We start from the raw sequence: 24784 nt of genomic DNA, 5'->3' as shown, positions 1-24784 counted from the left end.
TACCCAACAAAAGTTACATGCGAAGCAAGACTGGACACATAACATCATTGGAGGCTTTCGAATCAATATTTGTGTTTCAGGTTCTTTTTAGTTAATATTATACCAGTTAGCGGAGTTTTACTTCCTTGTGCACAGATTTGGATTGTGTGTGTGGTTTTTCTTATGTTACAATTACATGTATAAATGTGAGGGTAGTCTAGAATAATACATTATACATCATAATAACAGAATAATACAGACCAGACCAAGTTAAAAAAATATATATTTTATTACAATATTTACTTTGTTTAAAACGGTTAAAAGTTAAGTGGCTACCAATCATGTAATAAAACCCATTAACCTCCATCAATCATTTAAAACTAATGATTTCCTGAGTGGCCAGTCTGATGAGCTGGTTAAAGTCAAACTGAATGTACTTCCTCCAGTAGCGTCTGTCTTTGCCATAGGTTATGGCAGGATAACAAGGGCTCCCTGAAAAGTGACATACAGTCAGTGGTAGAAAAAGTACTACATTTTGTTACCAAAGTAAAAGTACAGATACTTCCTGCAGATTTTGAAACCTTATAATGTTTCAATAATTCTAATACATTTTTATGCTGAATATTGTTCAACGGAAACAACTGAAATTTCTTGTCTAGCTGTTTTAACTTGTATATTTTATTTTTGCTTGCTCAAACTCCTTGGCCATTTTAGCAGGTCATGCATAATAATAAAAATAATAAAAAACACTTTTGCGTTTCAGTTTTGTTAAAAAATGTAGTGAAGTTGAAAGCACAGATACCTGCTCTTAGATGCAGTAAAGTAAAAGTAAATGGTATCCACTTTAAAATTGACTTAAGTACAGCACTTTACAACTTTTTGTTACGTTTAATCACTGCATACAATACAATAAAAATGCATCTACTGTTTACTAATATTTATGTCTTTTTGTCTTCTAACAAGACAAATTGCTGATATTATACTTTTAACTATTTCTTCTTCGTCTTTTGTTATTTTATTTTTTTAACTGATTTTTTTTTTCATTGTGCTAACCATTAAGGTAACCGCATAGTCATAGTGGATAAGAGTTTGTGATGTCTATGCAGAAATGAATCAGTTGCCCTATATTTTTATCACCTTTCTAGCTTCCTATTGTCTGTTCTTGAAACCAGACTACTTCTAAAACCATCTAAAACCAGAGGGCGTCATCTACCGCCCTCTGGTGTTTGAAAATCATCATGTCAGTTGTTCAAGTTAAACTGTATCAAAACAACTGTGATCTCACCAATGCCATGGAGGATTCTTGCCACAGCCCGTCCAGAAAACTTCTCATCACTTCTGTTAGCGAGAAAACTCCTAATGTCCGCTCTGATCTGACCCTCCCAGTCCAACAGCTGAAAAACAACATTCAAATAATTCATTAACACAACACACTTTAAATCTTAATAGGAATTATAACTCAAAATCAGATACTGTTGTAACCTTAAATCTGTCAAGCTCTTCGATTTCCATGGGAGCAAGTGTGTGGTGCTGGTCTCTCCTCTTTTCAAAATATTCAAAGAGGAGACTTTTGAGCTGAAGACTACGGCTCTCATCCAAATCATCAACACAGGAAGTTACTCTTTGATACGCCACACTGTAAATTCAACAATGTGAATTAGAAATAAAAATAAGCAACAAAAAGTGTATATACAAGAGTTTGGAACCAGATAGTGATCTATTTTCTGAGCTATAAATTAGACGTAATCAAGTTTCCATCTCCTGGTATGTTATCTTTAGTTTGGAATTATAACATTTCTAGTAATAAAACTATAAAATCCACGTGTACCTTTTGAAAGCCTTGAAGCAGGAGGTGAGCTGGTACAACTGTGTGGCCTCTTGGCTTTGGACTCTGTTGTGGAGGAAGTGACAGACCTGGTCCATCTCTTCATTGCTGAGGTCGCCATAGGAACGAAAGTAAAACGACGGGGCTGAAAACTCCACCATAACGCCACTGCGACCCCCCACTGAAACACATTTGCCGTGAGTAGGATTTGGTACAAAATGTATAAATGAAAATACTGAAATATGGGCACAGGTCAACACAGCTTATATTGTGATAATGTTAATAGTTATTTCAGCTGGTCAGTGGGAATCGAACAGGGCTGGGAATCACATGGTCCCTCACGATTCGATACAAGGCTCATGATTGTTGTTTTTTAAGAACCAAATACATTTTAGCAACAATATTTCTTTGTTAAAGTGCATTGTGTAACTTTACTGGTGGAGAGTCAAATGCTTCAAATATCTTCATGGAGATGTTATTGCTTTATATGGAATGTTTCACAGTATGGCATTAAACCTTTTTTTCTTCATGGAGACCAAACCAGATCAACTCACAGGTCCGATCTGTGGAGAGGCAGCCCGCTCACAGTCAGAATGCCTGTTTTTCTATGTATTTTTGAGTTATAAAACCACCTGTAGTTGAATAAATATAAAGTATAACAGTTTAATGTCATACTGTGGAACATTCCAAGCAGAGCGATGACATATCCACAGTAACAAGTAGATGACAGACCCTCTACCACAAAAGTTACACAATGCACCTTTAAACCACTTCTTGTGCAAAGCGAATATGAAATACATCTACTTTAAACATCAAAACAGTGAATATGTCAAGTGTATTCCATAAATAAGTTTAGTTCCATTAAATACGCAACAAAATTATAATGTGGTCACAAAAAAAGCTAAAAGAAACAAAAAATGTTCTTGCCAATATTGATACAGCAGCCCACAATAACAATACTGTATAACCAAAGGTATTATTACGATATATATCGATATTTCTATATTCTTGCACACCCCTAGAATTGAATGCATTAGTACTGTGAGTAGTTCGTAAGTTTACTGGAAGTTTTCATGAACTGAAATTATAATAATCATCAACAGTTTTATGAATTTGGCTTGTGTAATTATTGAATGTTATACTTTCCTTTTCTTTCGCATTTATCTGATAACAAAACATCAACTGATAAATTTAAAAGACATGTTTTACCATTGGGTTGCAAAAAGTGTCTTCTGATTATCTGATTATTGTTATCAGCATACTCAAAAATAAATAAATAAATATATAAAATAGAGAACTTCTTTGATCACATATACACATCACATTAAAAGGTGGAGAAGAGGCCTTTCAGTTTGAGAGAAACATACACTAAATATGCAGGATTTGTGTGTTAAACATGTGTGAATGAAACAAAACACAACTCTGGATCGTTATCAGGATACTCAAAACATAAATGAATACATAAAAACATAAGACTTCTTTAATATCATCATCCCTAATTTCAGTACCACCATAAAAAACACATATCAAGTTACCAGAGCTCCATTGTAGCTGCCGGAGTCCTCTCTTCACCAGGGGGAGCTGCCAACCCATTGTGTCTGCTACCTCCACCACGTCAAACTCCACCTGGTCCAGAACCTCCACCCGCTGCCCCACCATCCGCATCCGGGCCAGAACCACAGCCACAGGAGGACAGCTGCAAGGAAAAGACAAAAACATCTTATTTTTATTGTTAAGTTGTTATTAAGTCCTATATTGTGCAAAATTGATGCTTGTGAGCTTTCAGTCATGTTATAATGTTGTTACTTCATCAAAAGCGCACCTAGAGTTGTGTTTTGTTTCATGCACACATGTTTGAGTAACCCTTTATTATTTGTCTGTCTGTCTACATCCCCAAAGCTCAAAATGCTCTGTTACACTTTGTGATGTCATGTAGTGGTACTCTTCAAGTTAATAGCTACCTTTGCCTTGGAACCTTTTGAGACAGAAAATTCCAGAGCTGAAATTATCCAAATTTATTACCACATGACATGACAAAGTGCAGATTTTGTGTGTTAAACGTGTGAATGAAACAAAAAACTCCAGGTATGTTTGTGATGAGGAAGCAACATTATACCATTAACACAGATCAGAAAATATCATAATACAGGACCAAAATATAGCCATGATGTCAGTGTACTGTACTTGGAGTATGTGAGGAAGTCCTAAATGAATTTGTTCTAATGGGGTCTGACAATTAAAAGAAAAATTGCATGCAAGAGGACAAACACATAATGCCATAGAAGGAAGACGTCTTTAACAAAAGCTACTAATTTATTGCCCTCTAGTGTTTGTACGATAGATTGACATAGTTATAAATACGGTATTATCTACTAAAATCAGGATTATATTAGTGAAGATGATAATCGTGGATGTTTTCAAATTTGTTTCTCTAATGGAAATAGAAGACGGGGTGTATGTTTATTTATCTATTCATGTATCTATCTATCTCTTTCTCTCTCTATCTATATCTACATCTATCGACATAAAAATAGTGTTGGATAAAATACCTTTCATTATAATTCAATAAGGTAATTTGTGGATTTATAATAGCATATACTTGGATTGGTTACTGGTCACAATAGCTGGATCATCCCTAAACTGAAACTGAAAATATGAAGTTCTTACATTTTAGTGAGTTTCTGAAGTTGTCGTGGTCCGTTGTAGCAGGCAACTTTACACTGGGACATGGTTGGGTGAAGTAGTTCCACAAAACGCTGAGGATGGAGCTCCAAATAACACAGCAACGTCTCCACACCTGTTTCAGATGAGACGGCGATGGATCACAACGAAATAAGAGTAAAAAAAAAAAACATTCTTTATCTTGTGAATGTGTCTTATTTAAAGCTGTGGGCCTCTCACAATAAATGCTACAGCAACCATATTCATTAATTTATGGCTCAATATTTAAACTATATTACTTTTCTTAGCTTTTTCTATAATTTCTAGGTATATTTTATAGAACCAAGTTTTATTTTCATGGTCATGGAAAATAAAGCAGTTTTGAATATTTAAGTACTTCTGTAACTTTGGTTAAAGGTTATACATTACACAAAATGGACCTGGTTTATTAGTCTGTCTACATCTCCAAAGCTCAAAATGCTCTGTTCCACCATGTGATGTCATGCAGTGGTAGTTTTTGGGTCAGCAAGCTTTTACCTTCAGATTAGCAATTCCAGAGCTGAAATTAGCCAAATTTCAGTGAAAGTGTATGGAGTTTAAAAACACAGTGGAGCACTTCCTATATTACCACATGACATCACAAGGTGGAACTGAGGGTTTCTATTTCAGAGAACAACTGAGCCTAAATATTCAAGGTTTATGAAATAAATGTGTGAATGAAACAAAACACAACTCCAGGTTTGTTTGTGATGAGAAAACAACATTATAACAGAAATCAGAAAATTGCATAACATGTCAGCGTACCCTCCTCTGTGATGTCTAAAGTCTCCACAGTTTGTTGGACAGGAATGGCTCTTTCATGGGTGTGACAAATGCGCTCTTTCGGCCACTCAAAGGTCACGGTTTCTTCTTCTTCTAATTCACTGTCGACATTTGAACTTTGTGGCTGAACAGACTTGTCATCTCTGGCTTCAGGCTCAGGTGCAGCAGCATCAGCTTCAGCTGGTAGTTTAGTACTATCAACCTGGAAGCAAAACATTTCCTCTTTTAAGATAGTGAAGGAAAAACAGTCTGATACACACAATGATATTCCTAAACTTTCATAGGAAGTGTAAATTCAACTAAAATGACTAACAAATCTGACTAACAAATCAGTCACTCTTCCTTTGCCCAATTGCAAATCCAATCTGCAGCAGTTACAGAGAAAAGGGTGACAAATTTTCAATGTAAAGTGATCCAGAGTGGATCTAGTGTTAATGGAGCTGGAAGCCGCCGATGCTCTTTTCTGATTTGGAACATGCCAGCGAGCAGGTTAGCTATGTTCATTGATATATAGTCTATGGCTCAGCAGTGGCCACATTTTAGTCACAATTAACAGTTAGAGAGCACTAAATATATATTAATGTTTTTGTTTTATTTGTTTAAATAGTATTACTTACTGGTGTTGGTTGTGGTGCATCTTTTGGTTGGTTATTCATAGATGGTGTCATTTGCTCGATCAGACCATTCTCCTGTTCACAGACTTCCATCATTTCAAGTAGCTCAGAGTCCTCTATGTCCTACAAGTAAACAGTGTTACATTAATAAAAACAGGAGATGAGGTGAGTGCTTCAGTGGGTGTCTAGTGAGTCAGATAGAAGGATATAAGAGAGTGTTGCTCTTCAAGGATAAGGCCACTTGACATGAAAGAACAGAAATTTATCTTTGCATATACACCAATGCAGAAATGTGAAGGTAGTGGAGGTGAAGCCATCCAACCCTTGTGCACAAAAATGAAAGGTCCTTTATTAAGACACAGACCAGCCTACGCGATTCGATTTTACTCGTAAGCCCTGACTAAGACACTTAGGTCTTAAGGGTGCACTGTGTAACATGTCTGCTGGAGCATCTGTCACTTGCTTGTCTCCATGGAGATGTGCCTAGAATGTTCCACAGTATGGCCATAGACTTGTGAATTTCCAAGGAGACATCCAAGCCAATACACAGGTTAGATCTGTGGACAGGCAACCCCACTATCACTAAGACTAATGTTTAATGTTTAATGATGTTAAATGCAAGACAGATTAGTTAAATATTATACTGTGGACAATTTAAACCGAAGCATTAACATCTCCATGGGGACAAAAAGATGAAAAGTTATGCAGTGCACCTTTTATCACAATTAACTGGTTCTAGTTTCCTGTGTATAGGTGCCATTTTGAGTACTTTTACCCATTCAAAAGATGATTTGTTTTGAATTTTAAAGTGCCACTTTTCCATCACTCTGAAACCTCACTCTCAAACAGCACTTTACTCATAAACATAAATATTTACTTACCTTGTTAAGTAACTGTTGTTTCTGGTGGATTTGTTTACATTTACATGGAGGGAAGACTTTCTGAACCAGTCTCTTCACTGTGTAATAGTCCACTGTGTCTGCATAAATGTGACGACGAAGTTCATGGAGATCATCACCCTACAAGATTACATATGTATGTAAAATTATAAAATAGGAAAGAAAAGAAAAAACATATTAAAAAAATAATAATAAAATTACACTCACCTCTGGGTTTAAGAACAGATGGCAGTGGGCCGGCTCTCCATCTCTTCCAGCTCGTCCAATTTCCTGAACGTAACTTTCAAAGCTCTAGAGAAATAACAATGTAAACAAATAACTATAAAAAATCTGTTAAAATCATTGCTTTATTCTCTAACACTTTTCAATTGAAGTATTTGAGTGGCTACAATAGTTAAATCAAGTACAAGTACTCAAGTACAATCAAAATAATACACTGACAACCATTCACTCTTACATTCACTGCAAATTTTACCTAGCACTTTGTATAACTGTGAAAATTAAGATAAAAAATTGTCAGGGGCACAAATTATGGCCTTTACAAGACATTTATCAACACAGATGTTTAGTGTCCAATAGGCTTGTCACGATAATTACAATAATCGACTTATTGTTCAATATAATATATGAAAACTGGAACAATATTTTTGGGGCTCAGTATGTATCATGTGTACTTTTTTTTTTTTTTTGGCTATACAATAAGATTTAAGATGTAAAAGGGTGAATTAATAACTTCCATGACTCATTACAAATGCAAACTAATTACTAGAGTTTTTCATTCTGCTTGTTTATTTATTGCAGCTCGTGCTTTTTTAATAATATTGTAGATTTACAATAGTTTTTAAGTTTTAGTTTAGAATCACTCTTATCGTTTATCATCTATATTTACTTCAGCAATATATCACACTTAAAAACTTGTTATTGTGACAAGAGATAGAAATGGTTGTAATTTCTTCCTGCATACCTTGGGCATGTTGTAGTGTATGATCCCCCGGACATCAGATTTGTCCAGTCCCATCCCAAAAGCGACAGTTGCCACGACAATTCTCAGCTCCCCGCACATGAAGTTATTCTGGACACGGCGGCGTTCAGACCCCGACAGACCAGCGTGATACGACTCTGCCTGCCATTTGATTGGTTTACGGATCTTTTTCCTTGCTATTTATACCATACAAGCACAATATTACATAAATAACATATTTTTAAAGTAAATAGTTTTTGTGTTTTATGCACTCCATACCAAGTTCCTTTTTCTTCTGTCCTACAGGGTTGCTCTGAGCCTCACTGTTGTTGGTAATGTTTGGGTTTTCTTTAACTAGCACCCCCTGCAGGCAGGTTCTAAGTAGTGCAGCAACTCGTGTGGTCTCGTCTCTTCGGGTGCAATATACAATAATGGAGTCCAAACATCCAAATCTGTCACCTCTCAATAAGGAAACCAATGCCTGTGGTCAAGTATCAAATAAGTTAATGATAAAATCAAAAATGTGCACTGTGTAGCTTTTCTGGTTGGAAAGTCTGTAACCTGCTCGTCTCCATTGAGATGTTATCGCTGAGCCCAGAATGGTTAAAAGTATGGCATTTGATCTTTTTCCATGTATTCAATTACAGTTTTTATTGCTCAAAAATACCTTGAAAAATATGCATGATTGCCTTTTCATAGAACTCAATATCAACTTTGCTACCTGCTTCGTTCTGTGGAGACTGATCTGGTTGTTGCTACACTGTGAAACATTCTAGGAAAGGCAAAAACATGGAGACAAGTAGACACCAGCGAACCCTCCACCAGAAAAATTACATAATGCAGCTTTAAATATTGACACAAGAGGCGTACCTGGTCTTTTTCTCTGTCCATAGACACAGAGAGGTTGAGGTTTGGGGGCACGGCGGCGGACCTCACAGCGATGCCGTCTTCGTCATTAATGTCCAAATGGCGAGCGATGTCCAACGCAGTGGACAGAGTGGCTGTAGCTGTGAGACCCAACAAGCACTGTACGCCCAGACGCTCCCTCAGGACCTAAACAATATGCACAGAAGATGACGTAGAGATGAGTTCCACTTTAGGAATAGAAACTAATTTACCAACAAATGAGCAAAATAAAAACACAATGATCCTGTAGAGCGGGTTAATACGAACATTTTCAGACCAAAATGACAAGGATCACAGCAGCAGTTACAGAGAGAGGGGCAACAATTTTACAATGTATAGGCATTTAGAGCAGGAGTTGATGGAACCAGAGGCGCCCCCATGCTCACTTCCTATTAGGAAAGTGGCAGCTAGTGGGATAGTTATGTCAATTTAAACACTCTACTCTATATAGTAGAATTAAAAGAATAGCTGATATGCGTATGTTAGGTTTATACGCAATAGTAAACATACAAAAATATTTCCAAAGGCTTGCTAGCTATCAGTAATGTTTTCCTGATATTTAAATAAATTATTTTTAATAATGTTTAAAGGCCTTTTAAACTTGGCATTCCTATACTTTAACTACAACATCTTAAAAAGGATCACAAATTAAACCTTGTTAGAATAATCAATCAAATCAAACTTTATCTATAGAGCGCTTTTCATACAAAAATGCAACACAAAGTGCTTCAACAAAGATTACAACAAAGGGTGAAATAAGCATCTGAAAAGTGTTTAAGTATGGCAAAGGAGGAATTCAATTTGTCAACCGGACAAATGCTTATTTAGGTTGAAAATGTGTCGCAGCTCATCCAAGCTGCTTCTTCAGTTCTGGTCAGACGCTGGTGAACACTTCCTTATATCTGCCTGAAGGGAGGAGGTAACTACACTGAAACTAATCTGAAATTAACGTCATACATGTTTCTGTTTGTTAGCTAGGCGTATTCATCTGTCCTGAGTGAGGGGACATATCAGCATAATCATTCAGGCCCAAAATTAGGGTTTTTCCCCACCTATGGCCCTCTTTGTTTTAGGTTTGAGGATGGAATTGTAAATAGGAGACCTAACCTTCCTGACAAAAACAGCCTCATTAACTCCCTTCTCAAACCAATTCTTTTCTTTGGCTAATATCTGTACCTCACTATCCTCAAAGGAGTGGCCCTTGGCTTTTAGGTGAAGATGTACAGCAGATTAAGGTCCACTGGGGCTCTCTCGTCTTGTGAAGTGGCTTATTTAGTTTATTAAGTATGTATTACTATACTACAGTCTTAATGTCATTTGTGGCTAGATTAAAATGGTATAATAATGTAACTGAATTAAGTTGAATGTAAAATGCTTTAAAAACGCTAGATTTTAATGTACTACGACTTACCTTACAGAGCCTCAGATAGCAAGGTCTGAAGTTGTGAGACCACTCAGACACACAGTGAGCTTCATCTATACAGGCAAACGCCACAGGGGGGAGGTCTTGGGCAGGGGGCAGACATCCTGATCCTGAACCACCTCCACCGACCAGGGCCTCTGGTGAGAGGAGCAGCACACACACCTGCCTGGCCTTCACCTGGAGAAGAAAAAATAATGATCAGTCTAAAATGTGCATGTGGGTTACACTGGCCTTAAGTAGTACCAATAAATGACATATACAATTACATAAGTAGACAGTATTTAGTGAAAAATAGTATTAAGTTAGATGGTTGGGAGTATTACCTTTTCAATAGCAGCTTCTCTCTGCTTCATTGTCATGTTGGAGTGAATACAAGCAGCCTTTAACTTTGGCGATATTCCTGAAAGCTACAGAAAATATAAAAAGATATGTAAGATGTAAAATTATTATTCAAAATTATTATTATATTAATATTAATCAAATATGTAGTTGAGCAGAAAGGACAAAGATGCGAATGACTAATGGATTATACAAACGTTTACTTCAGAACATCATAGACCTCATTTGTGTCATTTCTTTTACATGTTAGACCCATTTGCCAACTTTCTTCACGGTTTTATAATGCTGCTAATAAAGCCTTACTTTGGTCAATTTTATTAATATATTCTGACGCTTACTTGATCATCCATCAGTGAGACCAGAGGTGAGATGACTAGTGTTATACATTTAGAGCGTTGATAGTACAGATAAGCTGGGAGCTGGTAGCAGAGAGATTTGCCCATTCCTGTTGATAGTACCACCAATGTAGAAAGACCTGGAAGTGCATGTTAAAAATGAGCAAATATAATGACTTATAATAAATCAATACACCAATGGAAAGATTGTATTACCAGACAGGATCCTCATGATGGCGTCCTCCTGTCCAGGTCTGAATGACTGATAGCCCAAATCTTTGAGGCCAGCAAAAACTTCAGCTGGCGTTTCTGTAAACAGTAGAAGCGTAATGTTATTATGTCAATCTTTATAACAAAGTATTTTATAAAATTGTCCTATTAAGCTATTTTCTGATCTATGTTATGTTGTTTCCCATTACAAACATACCTGGAGTTGTGTTTTATTTCATTCACACGTTTAACACACAAACTCTGCATATTTAGGCTGAGCTCTTCTCTCAAACAAAAAACACTCTGTTCCACCTTGTGATGTCATGCGGTTACATACATACAGGAAGTGCTCCACTGTGTATTGAAACTGCATGCACCTTCACTAGAATAATTTGGATAATTTCAGTCGTAGAATTACCCATCTCTACTGAACTGAAGTTAAAAGTAGCTGTTAATTTGAAAACTATGGCTTCATGACATCACAAGGTGGAACAGAGCATTTTGCGCTTTGGAGATGTAAACAGACTAATAATAAAGGATTACTCAAGCATGTTTGAATGAAATAAAATGCAACTCCACTGTTTTTGATGAGATAGCAATATTCTAACATTACTTAAAGCTTACAAGCTCAATTTTGTGTAAAATTGGACCTAGAAATATAGTTTGCATAAAACAAAAATGGTAAAAGTTGAAATTTGTGATTTTATTGCCTGATTCTAATGTCATTTTTAATACTTTCGATTGCAGTTTTTACCTTGAACTTTCCCATTTTCCCCAAGAGGAAACAGGGGCTCCATTGGTGGGGGAGGAGGAGGGCGCTCATAGTCAGGACGGATCACATTCAACAAAATCTCATCACGTTTTTTGTTCTCTTCATCATTGTCCTGGTTAGAATCTTCACTGATGCTCTGTGAAACTATTGCACACGCCATTGAGAAAATAACTCCTAATGCAAAAAGCTTCAATATTGTGTTATTACCTATAGGCTCAGATTTCAGAGTTCCCGTTGCCCTGGCGACTTCTTCCAGAGTGGGAAGTTCAAAGGGCTCCTCTTCGGCTGGCGGCTCGTCTTGTGTTGAAGGGGGGGGGGCTAAAAGATAAAGTAGGAGATTGATGTTGATATTATGTAGATTTATGTAACTCCATAACTGAATCACCATGAAAATCTGGTCATTTTCCTTCTAAATAATCACAGCATTTCAGATCTGTCGCAATGGAATTGATGGAAAAGACACACTCTGTGACTCTGACTTTCTAAATAGCTAAAATCTACAAACAAACAAAAAAACTGAACTATGGGACAATCCTTGGTCACTGAGGGTTTAAGCAGACTTATACCTAATTTGCATGTATTTAAGGGCCCATTACATTATTTTCTGATCTATGTAACAATGTTGTTTTCTCATTAAAAAACATACCCGTCTTGTTTTGGTTCATTCACACGTTAAATCCTGGATATTTAGGCTGAGTTCTTCTCTCAAGCTGAAAACACTCTGTTCCACCTTATGATGTTATGTGGTCATACACCAAGTGCTCCACTGTGTTTTAAAACTCCATACACCTTCACTAGAATAATTTGGATAATTTCAGCCCTGGAATTGCAAATCTCTACTGAACAAAAGGTAAAAGGTAGCTGTGAACTGAAAACTACCGCTTTGTGACATCACAAGGTGAAACTGAGAATTTTGAGCTTTAGATATGCAGACAAACCAATAATAAAGAATTATTCAAACATGAAAGAAATGAATGAAAGAAAACACAACTCCAGGCATGTTTTTGAAGAAGAAACAACAATATAACTTGTCTTAAAACTCACAAGAGTCAATTTTGCATAATATAGGAACTTTAAGACTAAAATAAGAGAGGCTTTAGTAGTTTAACAAATAGGTTTCAGGAATTACATATGATTGGAAATATGAATACAGTTTGTAAAATGCATAAACTCCTTTGGTCCTAATGTTACCTCGCCCCTTGCAGTCCATGGCCCAGTGTCCTGTGCCCCCACATTTGTAGCAGGTGTCTCCTTGACGACTGAGTGACCCTCGGAATCCACCTCGTCTCCCTCGAAAGAACCCGCCGCCACCGCCACCAAAACGCTCCCCCTTCAACTGGAACTTCTCCATGTACATCTATGAAATCATTCATTACAATAAGATGTAACCATAGACTGTATAAAAAGATGTGGAATAAGGGAGTGCAATGTCATCCATTGCGTTTGGCTCCAGTCAAATAAAGCTCACGAGTCTAGCAGTTATAGGAGGGAAGTTGAAGCCACGTGCATTTTACAGACAAAGTAACAAAACAAAAACATCAGGATCTTGTAAACAGGTTAATACAAACACTGTAAGACTTAAGACATAAATGTCGAGGCTCACAGTAGCAGTTACAGAGACAGGGGTTATTAGATTTCCTATATAAAGTCAATTGGAAACAGAGTCAGTGTAGCCAGAAGTGCCCCCATGAACACTTCCTATTTAGAACGCAGCAGCTAGCAGTTTAGTTATGTCCAATTATTTGTACAGTCTATAGATGTGATGTTAGGCAATGCTCAATTAACCAAAAGTAGTTTATTTATTTCTATAAACATACCTGCCGCCTTAGAGCCATCCCCCTCAGTGCATATCCTTTCACATGGGATTTCTTCTTTAGGTTTATTTTCACAAAGTTTCCCTCTGTTTTCATATTCCTATAGTGAACACAGTATTTACAGTGTTGTAGAAGCAGTACAGTACTTTGTAATGATATGCACTGAATGTGAGGTGACTTACCTCGGCTTGTTTAAACCAGGCTGATATAGTTTTTTGGCTCCAAAATTTTCCTCCACCTCTCCAAACAAGTTTTCCTGTGGGGGCTGGACAGAAATATGTTTAATTTGAGCAACTGTGTGCACTCTATTGAAACCTACCTTTTTTGAAACATCTCACATTTCTACTACGATACACATTCAGTTACCTTCTTAGGTTCCTTCTCTTTCTTCTCCTCTTCCTCCTCTCCATCCTCATCTCTCTTCTTTTTAGCTCTTTGTTTTTTCACTGGTTTGGGACTTTGGTCGTTAACCTCGCCGTCTGCATCTTTCTTCTTCCTTCTGCGCTTCTTCTTTGCTTCTGTCACCTCTTCCTCTCCTCCCCCCTCTTCTTCCTCTCCTTGTCTCTGCCTCTTTCGCCCCTTTCTTTTGGTAGCTTTAACACCCTCTTCTGAGGTCAGTGGAGGTGTCATTCCTGATGGTTCTAAATCCATGTTCATTTCTTTAATCTCATTGTCAACTGTTTTACTTTTTCTTTTGCGTTGAACACGTTGTTTCTCACTTTTGTTCACCTCAGATTTTAGAACACTACTTGCCAATTTTACTTCTTGACCACCATCACTACCTGTACTTTGACTACTACTGTCCTTGGTGTACACTTTTTCAATTTCAACTTGATTTAATTTTAATTCAAGTTCCTCTTTATCTTTTTTATCTTGTTTTTGTTCAATAAAAACGTCCTTGTTTCCCACAACAGGTTTCTCCTCGGCTCCCAGTTCTCCAAAAACCTGACATCTTTCCAACCACTTCTGGTCAATATGAGTCATTCTGTTTGCAAGAAATGGTTTTGCTGCAGTAATTTTTCCACCAATGCCTCCTCGATAACTATTGGAAAACTTTGGGGTTCCCTTTAATCCATTTAAATCTAGTTCTTCCACGTTGTTTTTGAGCGGTGTTTGTATAGTTTTCCCATTCACTTTATTACCATTTTGGTAATTTGAAGATTCTGTTGTAGTCTCTAAACTTTTGGAAGGAGACAGTGATGAAAAAAGAGAGGATTTTCTGCCAGTAGAAGGCGCTGGACTGAGTGCGGGTTCATTTTCACTGATGGAGTTTGTTGTTTCAGTGAAAGCAGCAAAGGGTTCAAAAGGCTCTTCAGGTTCTTCAGAAGGTACTGACCATGAAGCCAGGGAGCTGGAGTTAAGTCTTTCATGAAAAACAGAATTTTCTTTGTTATATCCACATACAACAATAAAACTTAACTTTTAGCTAAGAAAGTAGGAACAAAATTACTGAATAAATAATAAAAGCTTGTAATAACATTAACAATCTTTAACATTCTTGGTGAATAAATACACAGCTGGAAGGTGAAAGAGGAACAAGAGATAAATTATTCTCAAACCAAGTAATTATGAATGGGTCTTTATGACACTATGGGGACTAAAATCTGTATAACACTCATATTATGGAGAGGGGAACTGCCTCTTATGGATAGAGACATCAGGTTCCCATGACGTAAATCCCTTATTATTAAATCAGCACCAGGTTTTAAAGTTCAGATCTGGGTTAATAAGGTTAGGAAAGTAGTGACTATAGGGTCAGTCTCCAGGAAATTAATGTAATTCAATATAATGTCCCCAAGCACTGAAACCTAATATGTGCGTATGTGTTCTAAAGAAATATCTGTCCTTAGTATTAAAATGTATAAGAACATGTATTAAAAGTACCTTGGAGAGAAGGGGTTGAGCAGAGCAGGTGTGGACAGTGATGATTTAGGAGTAGACACAGGGCTGTTTGTGTGAGCAGTTTGTCCATCTTTCAAAGAGTTCAGCGGCGTCCGACTTGGAGTTTTCTTTAAAGACACTGGCCTCTCCTACATGTCAGATAATACAGGATATTATCACTTCATTACAGCTTTTTATCAAACAAAACTGTGATTAGTGGCTTTACCTTTCCAAGTGCAACTAAATTAGACTTGATCTTAAGACCGTAGTACTGTGCTGAAGCCTTTAGATTATCTTTGTCCTGCGCTGTGAGTTTTGGAGAGGCAACCGGCAGCGACTTACGATTCAAATGTGAACCCCAGCAATCTGTTTCCTATAAAAGAAGAGATAAAAAGCACCCAGTATTCACACTGCCAAGACAATTTACAGATTCCAAGATTTACACACAGGGTATACACACTTATTCTATTAATTAAATTCAAATTATTAAATACAGTCCTTGTTCTACCTTTGAGTTTGAGCTGTCCTCTTTAGATGTGCTCTGCTCAGCTGATTCACTGCTGCTCTGACTGGTGGTGTTTTCTTTAGATTGTTTCAAACTTCTGTACTCTTTATATAATTCTGTAATGACAACAATCTTGTGTATAATGTTAATTTTTTTTAATTCTGTGCATTGCCGTACATATCTCATAGATGCAAACATAGCAAAGTAAATACACTCAACACTAACAAGACTACCTTCTGACACGTAACATGTCATAAATTTTGTATATGTGAGCACTTACTCTTTGTTTCCTCGGGTGCTTGATCAATATCCTCCTGAGAACACAACATGTATTTAGAAACTGGTTTCCTTGTATGTGTGCGGCAGTGACAGATTATTGTACCTTATTGGGTTTCCTCTGGTGCTGTTTGACGAAGTCTTGCTCCCAGTTTTTCAGTAAAACCTTCACTTCATTGTAGCGGTCCATGACGAGTTTTACACTTTAGCTTCAAGAATCAGACTGAAACGGGTTTACAGTCACTGGCAAACATTAGCTACTAGTCATCGCTATTATATGCACTTAATCGGACATTTTTGCTCAGTAAAAATATGCAACGTTATTTCTTAAGAAGCCTTTCCGCAGGCTGCACATGCGCCCGTGCTGTTTACAGTTTTCGCGCCCGGATGACGCAGTCTGGGTTGCCATATCCGCTCTCCATCCCCCGAAAGAGAACTACCTCCGCTTTGACAATCAAACAGTCTATGAGAGACAGTTCGTGATTGTATAAAACAACTTAGGTGACGTGATATGAAAAGCAAAAATTACCTTTTCTTGAAATAACGCTAAATTATTTAACTGTCTATATATTGAAATGAAGTGGTGTGAGACTAGAACTATGTGTCAATATGATAAAGGGGCAGTTGCTCATATCAAATGTAAATGTTGTCTCTGCAAGCCAGAGTTTAGCCACAGTCAAATATGCCACATTCGCTATAGGCACTGACACGAGTTATTGTACTGTTTAGAAATCCAAGACTTTGAAAACCAAATGCAATACAAAGACAAAGATAAGTAAAAATACTTTTATTCTCATAGTTGAGCAGCATTTACAAAACCAGATACTATGGAAGATAGTTTGTTGTAGATATTACTTCTGTCAGTGATGCAGAGGATGAAATATTTGCAATGAAACACTTTATTCCAGTAGAGAAACTTCATGGAAGTAGGCCCCCAGCATCTTGATCCCTTGGATATAGTTAGATCTGTAAAAACAAAACAAAAAAGACCAGTATGAATATGCCATTTTAAAATCAGCATATTGTTTGTACGCTGCTTTTTTACCTGTTTAGTTTCTCATTTTGGGAGTGAGCACCGTCATCTGAGGACCCGACTGGAAGCAGCATCACATTGCGGCCAGTCGCCTCCTGAAATGTCAGTGTGACTGGGATACTTCCTCCTTCACGAGTCAGGTCAGGTTCCACTCCAAATACTAATGAACACAGAAAATATCACTTATATAACATTATACTAGTGCTCTTCTAACTATGGTAAAGGTAACCCAGGTGGAATTCTAATACAATATCTGAAAATCTCTACAAACTAAAATGTAACTCAGTCAATTTTGTTTCACTTTCATTTTGACCTTGCTTTGTGGCTTTGTGTCATCACTGCAAACCAAAAGTCAGTCTGAGTCCCTTTATTAAAAGATGTTTACTCTGATCATTGACTCAGTACCTGTTTTCATGGCCTTACGTCCGGCCATGTAGTGTGGGTGGTTGAAGTCAGATACCCAGGCTTTGGCTCCATGGCCCATGTAGACCTTCAGCTTATTGGGAGTTCCCCGCTCTGCAAACTGCTTCTCCAGGTGTCCGACCACCTAGAGAGAGAATAAATGCATATATGAATGTGGTTTTAGAAGATTTTTGATAAATATAAAATCGTAGTGTACCTTTTTAGTTTTAATAACCAGTGAACTATTTTTAAAAAGTTCCTCCATCAATTTATACAACAATCTTTTTTTGTTAATTATTATTTTCTTCTTACTTATTATTATCTTGTATTTACCGGTAGTAGGAAGAATAGAGCCGTACATGTCCTTATCTGTCCCCCTCTCTTCTTAACTATTTTGGTATTTTAAGGTGCCTTGTGTAACTTTGTGTGTAACCTGCTTGTCTGCACGAAGATGGTATTACTTTGTCTGAAATATTTCACAGTGTAGCATTACACTTATCCATCTTCCATTCAATTATTATGTTTTTATTGCTCAAAGGCCATGCCCACCCACAGTCAGTGCCACACTTTCCACAGTATCTTAGTCCGGCGGCATCTCCTGCTCATTTCCATGGAGATAGTCAAGTTTAATATCATACTGTGAAACATTCCACGCAAAGCAATAACACCATCAAGTAGACAAAAATTTAGGCAAATGCGCCACCAGAAAAGTTACATAATTCACTTTTAATTTACCTGTTTCTCAACAACTTTGGGGTCCATGTCTGGGACGAGGCGGATGGAGAATTTCCCGATAACCTTTCGTGGGATGACAGTCTTTGCTCCAGTTTCAGCAAAGGCTCCCTCTATCCCGTGGAGAGACAGGGATGGGTACCTCCAGCGATGCATCAGGATTTGCTCCTATTAGAAAAAATATTAAATAATGTAGTCAAATTGCAGTAATCCCTTGTTCACTGGTTTCACCGTGTTAGTTTACTCACTTTTGTGTCATGCAACAAGTGACAGACTCCAACATCTTTGCAGTATTCGTCCAGGTCAAAATCTATTTTCTCATAGAGCTTTTTCTCCTCGTCTGTCAAAGGGGCCACATCGTCATATATACCAGGAACCAAGATCTTGCCTTTCTTGTCAACAAGGGAGCCTATAAAGTGACACAGGCACTGTTAAATACTGTCCTTCAAATACATTTACATATACAGTCATTTGTAGATCATTGTATCCTTACCCATCAGTGCGATTAGGTCTGACATGGCCTCGTGAACAGAACCTCCAAACACACCAGAATGCAGGTCCTTCTCACAGCACTCCACCTATAACAATAACATTTAAATAGTCTTTCCCATTAATGGCAGGTTTTACATGTTACTTAGATAAAAACTAACTTGACCTATCCCATATCTGTCCAAAAAGTAAACATGTACAAAAACTGAATTTTCTAATAACAATTTCATTCTTCAAAGTTCATTCTTAAATGCTTTATTGATCCTGAGGGAAATTCAAGTTTTGCTGCAACATTTACACTGCGCTTCTCTGTGTCCTTTGTGTCTCTGTCAAAGGTCTCAGTGCAGTTTAATGGCAGGACTGGTCAGAAAGGGTCAGCAGATCCTGTGGAAGAGCCAAAAGTGTCCCTCATCTGTGTTCTGCAGCATCACAGCAGCCTCTAGGGGGCGCCACATGACCACAATAGGAAAGGCTTAACTCTCATTCTGCTCTGGTGTTTCAGTTGGTGATGAAATGGTCCATTCCTCCAAAGTGTTTCCACAGGACGGTCTTCTGCCACATTTGCTGCTACATTTGGTGTTAAAAAAAACCAAACTGTAGCAACTCAAATTTCCATAGCTAGCTCCATTGATACAGGAAAAACAAAAAGCTCATTTCACAAAATCCAACAGTCCCTTACTTGTGCCTTTTGAACTACACACGCGTCACTTCTTAGTTGGTTAAATTATATGACGTTAAAAACTCCTCAGTGTGTGAGCCAAGTAGTCACAAAAGCAGCCAACCACTCCATTGCCACTGAAGTTGATTCTCAAGCAGATTATTCAAACAGAAAGCAGAATACGCCTTGCAAAAGTATTCTAACAGTACCTAAACCACGCACAAGCATCCAATCATTATTCAGGGCCAGTGCAGGCCTCTGTAGCTCATTTACTGAAAGCTTTGAGCTTCTAAGAAATGTCCATATTCACATTTCTAGTCTGCCACCCGATGTCTTCATACAAATGTCATTGCTTTGTCTAAAATGTTCCACAGTTTACTAGTAGATTAAACCAATGTATCAAGAAGGAGACGAGCAGGTAAGATTACATAACAGTAACATACATTACAGTTTAAATCTGTGGAGAGTCGTCCCCGTTCACAGAAAGAATTTTTGAGCTATAGAAACACCTGTAATGAATAAATGCTAAATAGAAATGTTTAAAGTACCATGGAATATTCCAGGCAATGCAATGACATCTCCATGGAGACTAGTTGGTGACGGACCCTCCAACAGAAACGTTTCTTTTAAACCAGTATGAGCAAAGGCTACAAACCCAACCTTTATTGTGCAGCTACTAAGTATGAATTATACCTCAATGAAGAAATAGCAGATGCCTCTGAGACCATAGGTGATGCAGGGTTTGGTCTTGCCCAGCCAGTAGTTGTCAGAGATGCACACGTAGTCGACGTCTTTAAGGAAAGTGTCTTTCCGTGAAAACACAAGATCATCCAGACCCTCTGAGCCAGACTCTTCCATTCCCTCAAAACAGAATTTGATGTTGATGGGAATCTCCTGCAGCACAAAGAATGAATCAAACATTTTATTAAGAAAGCATGAGAAATCCACAAGAAAACACAACTTTTCCAGTGCTGCACAGAAAAAAACTTTTAAAACAAACAAATGCTCTACCAGTGCTCATGATAACAATGATAAAACCCTAAAACAATAGAGGCCAAGAAAATAATAAATAATCAAATAAATTATTGAATATAGTCATAAAAGATGCAAAGAACTACTTTATATTGAACACACTTCAGATGCTATAATTGCCCCAAAAACTGTGTAGTCCATTTCAGGTCAAAACTCACTAGTAGGGAATAATGATCTGTGCTTATGATACAGTTATAAGCAAAAATAAAAACTCCTTTAGCTTTGAAGACTTCTCCATAAACTACTAGATTAAGATTGTTTTATTATATGAACAATGGTGAAGATGAAAATTTGTCTGAGAAAAAAGCCTTTGAAAAGTTCACAAATCCCTACATTTAACTGTCTTCATAGGTAAGATGAAAACAGGTGACAGCACTTGGTTTAATGATTGATTGTGGAGGGCATTTACTCCCCACGACGGTCGCGTTATACTCAAGACCTTTGATCACATTATGTACTGAAATCCTTAACGTGATCAACAAGCAGCAATCACCCAATCAGGACTGGACCTTAACACTGAAATCTCCAACACAGCAAAGATAGAGCATATTTACCTGAACTGTTGCTTATTTATTTAATTTGATTATATAATTTGTGATGCTGCAAAAGCAGGTTCGGCTGCAGCTGCATTCATCTATAATAATTTCATTAGTGTCACTTAGGTGTGGTGTTTCATTTTAGTAAAACACTTTGTTATGCTAATAAAAGCATTCCTGGGATACATGTTATTAAAGTTAAAATTAGGACTTACTTGTTTGGTCTTCTGGTAAGCCTCAATGCAGTTAAACCAGGCCAAAACAGGACCTTTGTCATCAGTGGATCCTCTTCCATAAAGTTTTCCTAAAAGATAAATCATATTAGTTTCAATAAATAACAGATCAAATATAAATGGTAATAATACATTCAAACTAAGTAGCAAAAATAGCAGGAGACTATTTTTGCTATAGATTTTGATATATGCATTTATATTGTAGATTTTCAGTTATATTATGGTATAGAAAGTTAAACTGGTCACGTGTGGTTTGTAATGTGATGAAATCAGGAGCTGAACAGACAAAAGGAAAGAGGATATGGCTGTGTCTGTCAGCTGACTCACAAAATCATGACAAAGTTCAAGATTTGTTACAGTTGCAATAAATTATTACGGTCTCTACAATTAAACAGACACACTCAGCAATCAATCACATGGCAACCAGCTACTACATCTTCAACTCATCAAGTCATTTAACTCTAATTATCTTGAAAGATGATAAGACCCAGACTCTACCCTTAAACATATGGGTAAGTGGATGGACTTTGGAAATGTGTAGCTAATGGGGATATCAGAAAACACAGACTGATAAAAACAAACTTAAAAGAAAAATAGTTAAGTTGAATTAGAACTACAACATTAAAACTGGTTAGCCTGGTTACAGTGAGGTAGCACCAAAACAGTGCATAGTTCAAATCATTTCACTCTCTGTGGCAAGGTTGCTTAATAGTTTAATTCAGCAGCTGATGTGCCCACCCACAAACTCACTTTAAAATTGCTTTGGGCCATTTTGATCATAAAACAAAAGTGAAAGTAAAAATGTGTTTCATTTACCATCTTTCTCCACCAAAGTAAAAGGCTCTGTGTCCCAGCCATCCTCTAGAGCAGCTGGTTGGACATCCAGGTGACCGTAGATGCACACTGTCTTCTTGTTTGGGTCAGATCCCAACTGTCCCAGGATGATGGGGGGCAGGGGGATTTCTTCTCCAGAGTGTAGCTGCATAACACAAAAAAGTAAAGTTAGAAATCAATATAAGACAACAGTAGTACACGGTAATAGTTATAATATACCTTCTGCTTGCCAATGTCCACCAGCTCCACAGTACCCCCTAATTTCTCAATGTCCTTTGCAGCCATTTCCATCATTTTCTTGATTTCACCACGCTTCTCTGGCCAGGCTGACACACTCTGGACTGCAACCCAATCAGCAAGACGCTTGGAAACAAATAAACAACAACCACGTCACATTTAAGGCATAGAATATACGATTTTAGATCACCCACACACACACACACAACAGAGAGCAAGTCCAGCCACGAATACTGTGCTTTCAAACATTCAAGATAACATTTCAAGACATTTGATTGCTGATAGATACAACGCTTCTAAGTTTTCAAGCTGTTTCTCTTTCAAGTAAAGGCAGACAGACAGTTTGCAGAGTCAATATTGCTTTTCAAAGTTCAACTTACCTTAACATAAAGATCTTGATTCTCGTCCACATATTTAAAAAGTGCTGGGAGGTGAGCCATCTTTACAGCAGGTGAAGTTTACCCAAGCAGAGGACAGTGTTTGCTGGCGTAGCTGGTTGCTGTTCTTCTACTCGTGCTTTCTTATATGGGACAAAAACCACGCCTCTGGTAAAGCTGCTGACTGTTTCGCAAATGACAACACCAGTAATTACGTACTGATAGCAGGATATGTCATTATTGTGGTAAGCTTTGTTTTTGAATCACCTGCGTACTAATCTAAATGGTTTCATTCCAACAAATTGTGCATTCATTCACCACAAAAGCATTCAAAGAAAACTCTTTCCATGGCTAGTCCATAAGTTAGCTTTAGCTTCGTGCAACAAGATGACTTCCTACATCAGATACCCATCATGTGACAATAATCAAAGTTATCCATGATCCATTAAAACTAAGGATGAGACAGAAAGGATATTTTAAACTTACGATTTTAGTCAAGTGTCCCACAATATTCCATTGCCAGGATTCTCGGCCTCTGAACCGCTTCGGACAGATCACGTGACCAGAGCTCCCCACGGTTCAGATATACCCCCACATATACCCTCACCTCCTGCGCGCTCCACTCCTGTGTGACTTTTACGCAGGATGCACCAGTATTTTATAATAATTCTATTGTAAGCACTAGGGATGGGCATGATTAATCGATTAATCGATAATTGATAATCATTAAGAATTTCATCGATTACGTTCATTTTAATCGACAAACCTAATGTAGGTTGCTGTGCGTAGCGTGACCAAACAGGGGTCTGTACATGTAGCTCTGCACTCAGAAGGAGCGAGCAAACACAAACAGTAGGTCAGCCTGCAGCGTGCCGAAGCACAAATGTGTATTTAACGATGATTTGTACTAGAAATTCCACGCTTTCTGTTGCGTTCGGGACAAGTGTGAGTCCTTGTGCACAGTGTACAAAGCAGGAACATATGTTTCGGTGTCCAGTGGGAAAAAGCTTTACCAGGTGAGAGTCGCGCAATGTCGATGACGAGTCCCAACCTCCCACCCCCCGTACAGTGTCCTGGTTTTGACAAACGCAAATATGGTCACACTAACCTGTATTCCACTGAATCATGTCTTTTAATCCGACAGAAATTGACCGCATCAGCGACACAAGAGTACTGTATTTTTATCTTCGCTGAGTTTATGTAAATTGCCGATGCGGTTTTAAGTTTCGTTTCTGTGAGAGTTGCACAAAAATGAATTAAACACGTTATAATGTCAAACGGATTGATGTGGCTCTAGAGTCGTTACGGTTTATATGTCGTAAATTTGAATTTATTTATGCAGATTAGTAGTGCAGATAGTAATAATAATGATGATCATTTTAATATAAAAACGTTAATGATTAATCGATAATCGATCGTTAATTCTTCCGACGATCGATTAAGAAAATTTCATCGAATGCCCATCCCTAGTAAGCACCCATGGCAGTAAAATAAGATCCATGGATGCACCTGTGGATCTGTGGCCGCGGCAGACATTACGCACAATGCACTGCAACTTTATGCCAGACAGATTTGTGTCGATATGACGCAGACTACTCCTTTTGTTTACAGAAGATATTATGCAAGTGACAAATGCACACTGCAATTTACAAGCCCGGTAAATCTTAACTTTAACCTTAACGCTACAAGGGGAGTCAGCAATGAACTGCAAGTGTGTTGTCCGCTCCCGATATTAAAGCAGGTTTGGCACCTTTGAGTCCATCTCATAGCAGGACGGCTGTCCCATGTTCAGATCTGTAGTCCTGTCAGAGGGAGTCAAATAATGCTCGTCTCTTCGGTCACAGCAATTTGTGTTCTAAAATCTGGAGCCCCTGCCCCTTTGTCCTGCGCACGGTTAACCACTAGAGGGCGCTGTAAGGGCGTACTCAGTCTGATGCACTTGATTTCTGAGTCTGATTGACAGTTCTGTTCTGTTTATGCACTTGGCAACGACACATTA

General features: G+C 37.7%; 2 protein-coding genes across 3 annotated transcripts; both read right to left on the bottom strand.

Moving 5' to 3' along the window:
• Window positions 1-249: 249 nt before the first annotated feature.
• On the bottom strand, window positions 250-16596 carry recql4 (RecQ helicase-like 4). Its single transcript, XM_055157552.1, has 28 exons — window positions 16329-16596; window positions 16227-16260; window positions 15950-16062; window positions 15668-15814; window positions 15445-15590; window positions 13927-14923; window positions 13743-13825; window positions 13564-13660; window positions 12938-13103; window positions 11954-12064; window positions 11729-11890; window positions 10981-11073; window positions 10768-10904; window positions 10414-10497; window positions 10079-10267; window positions 8632-8814; window positions 8041-8242; window positions 7765-7958; window positions 7008-7091; window positions 6783-6920; window positions 5905-6024; window positions 5270-5489; window positions 4472-4601; window positions 3340-3500; window positions 1808-1985; window positions 1462-1615; window positions 1265-1373; window positions 250-471 (listed from the first exon to the last, which is right to left on the bottom strand). Exons 1-28 carry the CDS (start codon window positions 16410-16412, stop codon window positions 350-352), a joined length of 4638 nt encoding a protein of 1545 aa, XP_055013527.1. The 5' UTR covers window positions 16413-16596; the 3' UTR covers window positions 250-349.
• Window positions 16597-16994: 398 nt separating this feature from the next.
• cndp2 (carnosine dipeptidase 2) lies at window positions 16995-23407 on the bottom strand. Of its 2 annotated transcripts, none has more exons than XM_020925838.2 (12): window positions 23272-23407; window positions 22789-22969; window positions 22391-22534; window positions 22154-22316; window positions 21320-21408; window positions 20230-20430; window positions 18883-18967; window positions 18638-18798; window positions 18393-18557; window positions 17661-17802; window positions 17268-17415; window positions 16995-17188 (listed from the first exon to the last, which is right to left on the bottom strand). In XM_020925838.2, exons 2-12 carry the CDS (start codon window positions 22846-22848, stop codon window positions 17122-17124), a joined length of 1425 nt encoding a protein of 474 aa, XP_020781497.1. In that variant the 5' UTR covers window positions 22849-22969; window positions 23272-23407; the 3' UTR covers window positions 16995-17121. The 2 variants fall into 2 exon arrangements, with proteins under 2 accessions (XP_020781497.1, XP_020781498.1); XM_020925839.2 differs by having other exon boundaries at window positions 22789-22928; window positions 23272-23290.
• Window positions 23408-24784: the final 1377 nt, after the last annotated feature.

The sequence above is a fragment of the Boleophthalmus pectinirostris genome, unplaced genomic scaffold (genome assembly GCF_026225935.1).
Source record: "Boleophthalmus pectinirostris isolate CB_2022bp ecotype Guang Dong unplaced genomic scaffold, ASM2622593v1 HiC_scaffold_21, whole genome shotgun sequence".
Classification (NCBI taxonomy): domain Eukaryota; kingdom Metazoa; phylum Chordata; class Actinopteri; order Gobiiformes; family Gobiidae; genus Boleophthalmus; species Boleophthalmus pectinirostris.
Note: the sequence above shows the minus strand (reverse complement) of the source record. Positions and strands in the feature narration are given on the sequence as shown.

Bases quoted from the DNA above. Each gene is read 5' to 3' on its own strand.
- recql4 (XM_055157552.1), bottom strand. From the start codon at position 16,412: ATGGACCGCTACAATGAAGTGAAGGTTTTACTGAAAAACTGGGAGCAA. The intron at 12,065-12,937 runs GTAACATTAGGA...TTTATCTTTTAG, and splicing joins CATGGACTGCAAGGGGCGAG to CCCCCCCCCCTTCAACACAA. The intron at 8,243-8,631 runs GTACGCCTCTTG...ACTTGACCACAG, and splicing joins TGGACAGAGAAAAAGACCAG to GCATTGGTTTCCTTATTGAG.
- cndp2 (XM_020925838.2), bottom strand. From the start codon at position 22,848: ATGGCTCACCTCCCAGCACTTTTTAAATATGTGGACGAGAATCAAGAT. The intron at 17,803-18,392 runs GTAAATTAAAAG...TTCTCTCTCTAG, and splicing joins CCAAAGTTGTTGAGAAACAG to GTGGTCGGACACCTGGAGAA. The intron at 17,416-17,660 runs GTACTGAGTCAA...TGTGTTCATTAG, and splicing joins ACGTAAGGCCATGAAAACAG to TATTTGGAGTGGAACCTGAC.